This window comes from Prunus mume, linkage group LG3 (genome assembly GCF_029339155.1).
Source record: "Prunus mume cultivar Tortuosa linkage group LG3, ASM2933915v1, whole genome shotgun sequence".
NCBI classification, from domain to species: Eukaryota; Viridiplantae; Streptophyta; class Magnoliopsida; order Rosales; family Rosaceae; genus Prunus; species Prunus mume.
The window spans coordinates 10,196,429-10,206,544 of record NC_142700.1 but is presented as its reverse complement, the minus strand read 5'-3'; the positions used below and the strand labels follow the sequence as shown (position 1 = coordinate 10,206,544).

The 10,116-nt window shown below is 37.9% G+C and overlaps 2 protein-coding genes across 4 annotated transcripts; both read left to right on the top strand.

Annotated features, from left to right (window-relative positions):
• The first annotated feature begins 1,655 nt into the window (after positions 1–1,655).
• LOC103325676 (F-box/kelch-repeat protein At3g06240-like) lies at positions 1,656–3,409 on the top strand. Its single transcript, XM_008227854.2, has one exon. It carries the CDS (start codon positions 2,014–2,016, stop codon positions 3,052–3,054), a length of 1,041 nt encoding a protein of 346 aa, XP_008226076.2. The 5' UTR covers positions 1,656–2,013; the 3' UTR covers positions 3,055–3,409.
• Positions 1,677–9,935, top strand: LOC103325675 (Trypsin family protein). Of its 3 annotated transcripts, none has more exons than XM_016793201.2 (6): positions 1,677–1,730; positions 6,043–6,549; positions 6,681–6,824; positions 7,334–7,574; positions 8,249–8,749; positions 9,184–9,935. In XM_016793201.2, the coding sequence occupies exons 2-6, from the start codon at positions 6,055–6,057 to the stop codon at positions 9,606–9,608; spliced, it is 1,806 nt and encodes a 601-aa protein (XP_016648687.1). In that variant the 5' UTR covers positions 1,677–1,730; positions 6,043–6,054; the 3' UTR covers positions 9,609–9,935. The 3 variants fall into 3 exon arrangements, with proteins under 3 accessions (XP_016648687.1, XP_088905222.1, XP_008226075.1); XM_089049096.1 differs by lacking the exon at positions 1,677–1,730 and adding an exon at positions 4,581–5,051 and having other exon boundaries at positions 5,841–6,549; XM_008227853.3 differs by lacking the exon at positions 1,677–1,730 and adding an exon at positions 4,584–5,051.
• Positions 9,936–10,116: the final 181 nt, after the last annotated feature.

Genomic DNA, 10,116 nt, shown 5'->3' with positions numbered 1-10,116 from the left:
CGCTTTGAATGTTCGCCTTTGCTTTTGTCAAGGCATTTCTCCATTTTCCTAACTCTTTATTCAGAAGTTTCCATCTACTAGATAAGGTGCCATTTCGGTCCGAATAGAACCCGATCTTTGACAAAATTTCCATGAATTTTGCTCACATATGATGAAACTTCATCTCATTACCCGTGATAGGGTCATGACTAATGTTCATCCAAGATTGACACAACGCAATATCTTCATTCGTTGACCACTAGCCTCCGACTTCGACAGAAGATGCCATTCGTTTTTTTATACAAATGGAAAGTAGTAGAAAAATGTGAGTGGAGAGTAAAAAATATTGGAAGGAGAAGAGTTTGTATGGAGAATTGGTGTGGAAGTGAAAAATGTGAGTGGAGATAAAAAATATTGGAAGGAGAAAAGTTTGTATGGAGAATTAGTGTGGAAAGTGAATAATGTGAGTGGAGAGTAAAAAATATTGGATGGAGAAGAAATTGTATGAAGATTTAGTGTGGAAAGACAATAAAATGGTTAGGTATTTATAGAGAAAAAATACAGAATTTTTGGGTATTTTTTTTAAAAAAATTCAATTTTTTTTTTTGCAATTTTTAGCCAAAAACGATGACCGTGATTTGGAAAAAGCCATCCGAGAGTCCTGTCATGCCACGTGGCAAACGCTCGTTGGAGGTCGGTGGTGACGTCTGGCGTCATGTTAACGCCAACGGAAGTCAAATTTTTTTACCGTTGGCGTGTAATTCAGTGCCAACGGTAAAAATTTGAATTATCGTCGCGTCACCAGACTCGGACTTCAGGCAAGACTTGCCCTTGGGCTTCCTCGGGCTCATGGGACCCACCATGAAACCGAACTAAAGGTCCTCGCTAGAGCCATCTCGAGCTCGCCAAGGTAGCCTTTCACCCAGTTTGAGTTGGGCGCTGGACTTGCTCTTACTAGAGGAAATACATTTTAAGTGGTTTGTTATAATAGCTTTCTAGCTTAAGTTAGAATTTGACTAAAATTTGGAGACTCTTCTGGGATGCTCTTAGAGCGGTTCTAGCAATGAGCTAAGCCCAAGGCTTGGGGGAAAAAACAAAAAGTGTTTCGGTGATGAGCCTAGGCCCGGGAGGTGTGTCCACGAACTGGCCGGCAAGGCGCTCACCGAGGTCCAAAACGATGGTCTAACGTCATCGCTCTGATGACTCCCACCGATTTGATTTTTTTGTTGCCACGTGGCGTCATGGGCTCTCCGATCTTATTTTTCCTCCAATCCAACGACAACCAAATTTTTGTAATAAAATCTGGAAAAAATTCTGAAATTTTTTTAAAAATACCCAAAATTAATGAATTTTTTCTATAAATACCAGCCTTTTTTAAATTTATTTAAAATTTGAAATTGAAAATTTTATCCGATTATGAGATATGAATAGTATTGAGGAAGAAAATATTATCCAAATTAATTATTATGGTAAAAAGTTGTGAAAAAAATTAAAAAATGAATAGTAATTGTCTTTTTGACAACGGATGGAAACGAAAAATCTATTTATAAACAACTACTATTAATAAGAATGTAACTCTTCCTTTTATATAAAATGAATGAGTGGAGTTGTTTTATTTCTTTTGTCGTCACCTGAAGACTATCTTTGTTGACTCCCATTGTTTATATTCTTGATTTCATTCTTACTTTTTATATCCAATTTCAAGCAGAGAGCAGATCGTCCCACGCTCCGGTGCCAGAGAGATTGTCTCTGTCAGTGGATTTGCAAAACCCTGCTCTTGTTTTCTGGGTATTATCACATTCTTGCTGTGACTTTTTTTTTCGCAACTTTTGCGTATTCTCTCGTTTGTTTTGGTGAATATTTTGTTTATCTTCTTCTCTACGGAAATGGGTTTCTCTAAGATTATGTTCAATTTCTCTGGCTACAAATTTTTTCGATTTCTTCAATATATGGGTATGGAACATTAGAAATTTTGTGGCAGACCCATGTTTTAGTTGTTGATTTAGGGTCAAGTTGTGAACTTTTTAGGCGTAAATGGCAAACCTTTCAGACGATATCATTGCAGACATACTCTCTCGACTTCCTGTGAAGTCTGTTGGTAGATTCAGGTGTGTTTCAAAGTCATGGCTTCGCCTTACCACCCAACCCCACTTCATCCAAACCCACCTCAACAGAACCCAGACTCAGAAACTCATTCTCAGCTCTCAGTCTCTCTTCTCCTTGGACCATTTAGCATCTATAGATGATGATATGTTGCCCTTGGAGCTTGATTTTCCACTCAAGACCCATCTCAAAACTGAATGGGTTCTCGTGTCTGGTTCCTGTAATGGTTTGGTCTGCATCATGCCTCAGCCAGAAGCCTTCTTTATATTTAACCCTTCAACCAGAGAGTCCATGAGAGTACCAGATTGCCCCATGCCAAGCCATGCTTGTCCTCAACGAGGAGTGCGTTTTCAAGGTCATGCCCACGGTTTTGGTCATGCTCCTCCTATGAGTGATTACAAGTTTGTCAAGGTTGCTTATGGATGCATGGTACTTGTCTTCTCATTGAAAAACAATTCATGGAAAAGGGTTCAAGATTTTCCCTACAAACATCTTTTGGATGCCTATGGGACATTTCTCAATGGAGCTGTCCACTGGTTATGTGGTCCTCTTGGAGTTGGAGGTCCCTGTGTTATTGCTGCTTTTGATTTAGCAGAGGAAAAGTTCTCAGACTTGGCCACACCTGATTCTGTCACGAATTATCGGAGATTTACAACTGGCATTTTGGGAGGGTGCCTTTGTTTACTACATTACCATGATGATCATAAGCAACACTCATTTTGGGTTATGAAAGAGTATAATGTGAAGGAGTCTTGGACTAAGATTATGATAACCAACTCCTACTTTTCTTTACAGCCATTGTGTTACTGGAAGAATACCAATATACTATTGGTGAGAAATCAAAAGCAATTACTTCTGTGCAACCGAAAGGATGGAACATGTAAAAAATTCTTGGTGAATGGCCTTCCGAGTGACTTCAATGCTGATGCGTATGTGGAGAGCCTCATCTCTCCAAACTTTCAGCAGAACTAAGGATTGTGTTTAATCCAGTGTTTTCGTTTCTTCCTCTATGCATTATGCACTACTTACCTCTTGTATGGAACTCAGAAAGTTTATGTTTTGTGGGTAATGAAGTTGTTTCCTTGTGTGTAAGCTTTCACTTAGTTTTGCCGAAACCCTCTCCTGATTTGATTGATGGTGGAGACATCAAATTGGTGGTTTGTTATTATCTGTTTTGTGATTAGTTAATTTGTACAAAAATTTGTTGATTGCCTTGGAAATTTGCTGCTAAATTTTAGATTGTCATTGTCTTAGTAGCTGTATTCATTGAAGCCAATTGATTATGGAAGTAATGTACAAGGAACCATGGGTTTCTTAAATGGCTTTAGATTGCCTGCCTTAGAAACTTGCTGCTAAATTTTCTGCATATTGACAGCAACCTATATGAATTGTGGGCTATCAGTGTGTAAAATTGGAATTTCATTAGTTATTTGAACTGTTTTTCTGTTGGATAATGTCTCTTTTCCAGCCTCTCTTGACTCTTCATAAAAGTTTTAAGTAATAAATGTGCTATGCCAATTTTCATTTCCTTAATTGTGCATACTCGAGGCTTTCACTGTGAGTCGTATTCTGCTCAGTTGGATGATTTGGAAATGTAGAAATCTGAATAGGCAAGGGAAAACCACAGTACAGTTCACAATCATCCAACTATATGGCTCTATCCTCCTTCCAATCTAAAGATAAATGTAGATGCTCGTCGATCGGCAAACGAGTTGAAAAGTCTGCAGGACAAGATGTTGAGAGCCTGAGACCTATGTTTAATATATGGTCAAGTCTACTATATATTAGGGTAACACTTTGCTTGAGCCTTGCAGGCAAGGCAGAAAAGCTCAATAATCACATATTGTTGTAGATGATATGCCTTTTGTGGTGGCTTGACCTCAGCCCATCCTCTTTGGTCACCATTATAAACAAGGGTGGCCTTAATTGGATGTCAAGGAGAAAACCTTACTTGGGGCTTCAGATGACACCTGTGAGATGTTACAGTTCAAACCCACCTTGTTAAGTTGGTCATTCTGAATTAGTGGAAGTATTATTGTTATCAATATGCTGTGGCCAATCTACTCTAATTTCACCAGTTTCCCAGATTCGCTAAATTCAAATGTTGACGTATAGATAAATGAACACTATTTATGTTATTCCTAATTCTTGCAAATGAGAAATAATTCGTCAAAATTAGTGAAAATCAAGAGAAGGAGCCGAGTGTTTTTCTTTTACCCCTGCAAGGCTTGTGGTTGAAGTAATTAAGTAACACTTGAGATCTTGTGTTCGAATACTCCATCTCCGAATATTATTAAAACAAAATCAAGTGAAGTACTTTATGAGTGAAGATTCAATGGAATCCAAGGTTGTGACATTAAAAAAAAATACATATAATAATTATAAAAAAGGAATACTTGGAAGCATACTTTGGCCATGGAGTAAAGATTTTTCAATTTTTTGCTGCAGTTAAACTCTTGATACAAATAGAAGAAAATCAGAGCCCCTTTTCTAATTTACAATTTTTCCAAAAACAATGTGGCATTACATTTATTGAAAAATTTCTTTTTATAACGAGACATTGACAAGTATTTGTACCTCGTATACGATAATGCTGTCGGAACTACAGAATCAGTTCAAGTTAAAGGAGCCAATACAAATCAGACAGCTTCAAGACCCAAGTATTAGCACATAGCCCCCCACACTATGCACTATTTCCCACCAAACTCTCTTCCCCACAAAAAAGAATGTTAAAGTTCAATAAAATAAGCGCACAAGATGTTAACTTTACCAGCTTTAATTTCATTGGTTTTTTATAGCAGCAGCAACCACTCTGCTGCATACCAGCAAAGTGGCAATCCCAGAGGCTTTTGAGCCGATTCTTTCTCCAGTTTGGCTGAATTTCTACTTGGGTTGGTTTGTTTGAAGGTGCTCTGTGACTGTGAGGTTCCTGCTACAGGAACCCATTCCAGCTCTGCCATTACTGATCAGTGAGCTATCTTCTTTTTACTCATTCTAAGCCTTTGATTTTATGTTCAAATCATTTTTCTTTATTTCATGAGCTGATGATTGTAGTTCTCAACTTCTCATATCTGAAAAGGTTTGCTTTTTTGGTTTCTGCTGGGTTTTTGTTCTTTCTTCTTAATGAATTCCTTGTTATATGTTGCCTGTGTGATTGAATTTCTGGAATCCGTTAAACATGGGTTGAAAATAAGTTTTTCTACTGTTGGTGTAAAAACTGAAACATTTTGGTCACAAGGAAGGTACAAGTTTCCATAGCACCTGGTCATTCAGCAAGCTTCTTTGATAGCCTCCGCTGGTTCTGCTATGTTTGGTCGGTGGTGAAGCTTAAGAGGCAAATGGAGTGTGAAAGATTTTTTCTTTTCTTTTTTTTAGATTTTAACAGTGAATGTCGAAGTAAGTCTTAGTTTGACATTATTTTTCTCTTCATTTCTTCCATTTTTCTAGGCGACCAGACATAATTGGGGGGAATTATCATGCCTTTCTCAAATTTCATTACTCAATTTAAGGATTTTTTTAGTCTTAATCTTCATATGAATGATGCTAAAAAGTTGGATGGTGCTCCTAAAGTTGTTTCAGGGATTAGAGCACGCCTTTCGTGTATGTGTAGTGGAAAACATCATAATTATATATAATGGTAGACTTTTAAGTGTATTAACCCTGCTGTAGGGGGATGTTTCATAATCCACATTTTCATTTTGGGATTTCACCATTAAGGAAGTCATTAGTATATTTTGAGGCATGTCTTTACTTTGCAGTCTATACTCTCAATTGCGGATTGCATGGTCCACCCATTCCCCATCATGTCTACTGGACTTGTACTGTCTCACTTCATTTCTGACTATAAGTTTAACATGTGTTTGCAGCATAAACTCTCCCTTTTTTCCCCTGCTTATAAGTTATAATATTATTACCTTAGAATTCTCCTCTTAAGATTTTTCATTATGTTATCGTGTTAAGCTAACTGGAAAGATGGAGCGGACCAGATTTAATATGAGGATGCGTTATTCTGGTTCAACACCATCAGAGGAGTCAGTTTTAGATCTTGAAAGAAACTGTTACAGTCATTCTAATTTGCCTTCCTTAAGTCCACCAACACTTCAACCTTATGCATCAGCTGGACAGCATTGTGAGACCAGTGCTGCTTACTTTTCATGGCCTACCTCAAGCCGATTGAATGATGCTGCCGAAGAGAGGGCAAACTATTTCACTAATCTACAGAAAGGAGTCCTGCCTGAAACTCTTGGTCAATTGCCAAAAGGGCAGCAAGCGACTACATTGCTTGAACTGATGACTATAAGGGCATTTCATAGCAAGATTTTGCGGTGTTACAGTCTTGGAACAGCAATTGGGTTTCGTATTCGACGGGGTGTGTTAACTGACATACCAGCTATTCTTGTCTTTGTTGCCAGAAAGGTTCACAAGCAATGGCTCAGCCCGATACAGTGCTTACCCACTGCCTTAGAGGTCAAGAAAAAAATGTTAATTACAATTTAGTTATTCATTTAATTATTCAACAATTACTTTTTTTGGGATTATCGACACCTGTTCCATATGATTTTATTTGTGTTTTAAAGTACTCTTTTTAACTTAAGCAGGGGCCTGGAGGTGTATGGTGTGATGTGGATGTTGTAGAATTCTCATATTTTGGTGCACCTGAGCCAGCTCCCAAAGAACAATTGTACACAGAAATTGTAGATGATTTGCGTGGAGGTGATCCATGCATTGGCTCAGGTTCTCAGGTATGTTTAGGTTACCTTCCAAGCTTACCTTCTTTCTATGAACTAATATAGGGATGGGAAATTGGAAATGCACTAGTTTTAACCTTTTTTAACAAAGCATGGCCATCATCTTTTGTGGAATTTCTAATATACGACAATAGTTAATCAAAAAATTTGAACTAGTTATTTATAAATCCAGCCTTGATTGAGGTTCTTATTCTTCTATCTCATGTACCATGTCATTTGTCATAGTATTGAATCAGTAAACCAAATTCAATGGCATATTGGGTTAAGTCGAGAGCCAGTAGCTTGAGCTTAGAACAGTCAAATGTTAATTAGCCTTCTCCTGTTAAGCTAGATTTGTTGAAGTGTCACACTTCTAAAATCTGGTACACTAGTGTTAGTTACTTAAGTAAATCCATATCTTATTCTATTACTGTGTACTGCATCACTGTTATTCCATCTTATTCTGGTATTCTTTTAAATCTGAATGCTGGTAAGTACTCTGTTTCTTTTTGCTTTTATTCAAGGTGGCAAGCCAGGAGACATATGGAACATTGGGTGCTATAGTAAGGAGCCAAACTGGCAATCGGCAAGTTGGTTTTCTCACAAATCGGCATGTTGCAGTTGACTTGGATTACCCAAATCAGAAGATGTTTCATCCCCTACCTCCTTCACTTGGACCTGGGGTATATCTTGGGGCAGTGGAGAGAGCTACCTCATTTATCACAGATGAGCTTTGGTATGGCATCTTTGCTGGAATTAACCCAGGTAAGAAGGATTCAAAAGTTGGTAATGTAACCTATTTTGCTTTTGGAGATGGATTCTATTACATTCTTTCTTCAGAGTGCTCATCAATCCAAATTTGAGTAGATTGACTTTGTTACTTTGACCAATTGGTCAATGGATGTCTACTTAGCTAAGTTGATCAAGCTCTAATAAAGATATTCACAGATTAAATTTAAAGATTACAAGCAGAATATTTAATATTGCTGCATCAGTTTTTACTTAATCTATTGTTCTATAGCTTCACCTGTCCCAGCCTTTTTGATGCCTGGCAAAAACATCAAGATGGTGCCAAATCGCCTGTTTAACTCATGTATTGTATGCTTGCATGCGTTGTGCATGTCATCAGTAAACACTATAATGCTTTTACCTTGAGTCCTGTTTTCTCTTATTTGTATCTACTGATGATGCCTTAGGCACCATGGTTGGGGATGCACTCACCCTATTGGCCCATTTCAACCTTTTTTTTTTTCCTAATCCTTTATCAAAGTCTGTCCCAACATTTTGGTAATTAACATAAAATTATGTGGTTTGATTATTTAATGGTAAGGCTATCTTTCCTTAGGCTTGCTAATACCAGAGACGGACACATTTTTTAAAAGAGAGAAGGAAAGGAAGGAAGAGAAACACTTATTCATCCGGATTTCATGTTATTGCAGAGACATTTGTGAGAGCAGATGGGGCATTCATTCCTTTTGCTGATGATTTTGACATGTGTACTGTTATTACATCCGTGAAAGGAGTAGGAGAGATTGGTAATGTTAAGATAATTGACTTGCAGTCCCCAATCAGTACACTTATTGGAAAGCAGGTGATGAAGGTTGGAAGAAGTTCTGGCTTGACTACTGGAACTGTATTGGCCTATGCCCTCGAGTACAATGATGAGAAAGGCATATGCTTCTTAACTGATTTTCTTGTTGTTGGTGAGAACCAACAAACATTTGACCTTGAAGGAGACAGTGGGAGCCTCATAATATTAAAAGGCGAGAATGGGGAGAAGCCACGGCCAATTGGGATCATATGGGGTGGTACTGCTAACCGAGGCCGACTTAAATTGAAAATTGGTCAACCTCCTGAGAATTGGACAAGTGGAGTTGATCTCGGACGTCTTCTCAAACTCCTTGAACTCGACCTCATTACAACTGATGAAGGGGTTAAAGGTTTGTGCTTTGGGGTTGCCTTTATTTGCTGGTTCCCCCTTCATTAGTACTTGCCAATCTTCAACTTTTTATTTGTAGTTGGTCTGCATATTCATTCTGATTTTCTGCGCTCGCGTTCCTTGCATATAATTAAAAACTCAAATTTGTGGGGTGCATAGACTAAGATAAACCTTTAAACTTGGATGCATTTATCATTTAGGGTTTGACAAACCCTCATAATATTAAAATATAACAGCATGTTTTCTCTTATTATTATTATTACTATTATTATGAGGGGAGCAATGCATTAAGGAAAACTGTGTGTTCATGGGTAATGTGTTGTGATGTATGTCAAAATGATGGTGAAGGACAATATTTTATAATATTAATACAGACAAATGAATACATATGATGTACATGCCTTAATTACAATTCTATGTAAATGTTATCTGTAGTTGCAGTACAAGAACAAAGGACTGCTTCGGCAACGGCAATTGGCTCGACTGTCGGTGACTCTTCCCCTCCTGATGGGATGCTTCCAAAGGAAAGACCTGAGGAGAAGTTTGAGTCACTGGGTCTCCAAATTCAGCATATCCCTTTAGAAGCTGAACCCAGCAGCTCACTGTCCTTGGTGGAAACAGAGTTTCATCTGGAAGATGGTATCAAGGCGGTTCCTAGTGTTGAACATCAATTTATACCAAGCTTTCTCGGAGGATCCCCACTACATAAAAAAAATCAGATGGGTAGAACAGTTTCTGAGAATCTCTCGTCACTGAGGAATGGCTGCGACGAAGATATTTGCTTTTCACTGCAGTTGGGCGACAACGAAGCCAAGAGAAGACGTTCAGGTGCTTCGACCAGTGCTGAAGAACCAAAATGAACTTGATTACTACTGGCTTAAGCTTGGCGAACCAACCCATTTTGCATGCCAGGAACCCTGTGTTAAGATTTGCTAACACCCTCTGAGGTATTATGTTGCAAGTATAAATTTCAAGCTCAAACAACGTGCATGTCTGGTTGTCTTGGGTACAAGTAAACATTTGTAATTTTGTTATAGAGCAATTGTGATCCAGCTCTCATGTTGAGCTTTTGAATATGAAGCTTTGGAGTATGGACATGCCATCATAATTTTGGATCCAATACTCCTTTTGTCACCTTAAATTTGTTTTTCTTATGATCTGCCGGTATGAACATCAATTTTTACATACGAAAGCGAAACCCCGAAGTGGAGAAATTTTGTAGTGGGACAGTGTCACTTGGTGTTATTTTTTTGTGAATATTTGGTGAAGTATAAAATCATCTCGTTATAGTATTACTATTAGTAACTCCATCTATCAATATAAATTTTATTTCCCCCAAAGGTCAAGGTAATAAAAAATAAAATTAAA

Coding starts and splice junctions, on each gene's coding strand:
- LOC103325676 (XM_008227854.2), top strand. CDS start 2,014: ATGGCAAACCTTTCAGACGATATCATTGCAGACATACTCTCTCGACTT.
- LOC103325675 (XM_016793201.2), top strand. CDS start 6,055: ATGGAGCGGACCAGATTTAATATGAGGATGCGTTATTCTGGTTCAACA. Junction 6,825..7,333: donor GCATTGGCTCAGGTTCTCAG/GTATGTTTAGGT, acceptor CTTTTATTCAAG/GTGGCAAGCCAGGAGACATA. Junction 7,575..8,248: donor CTTTGCTGGAATTAACCCAG/GTAAGAAGGATT, acceptor ATGTTATTGCAG/AGACATTTGTGAGAGCAGAT.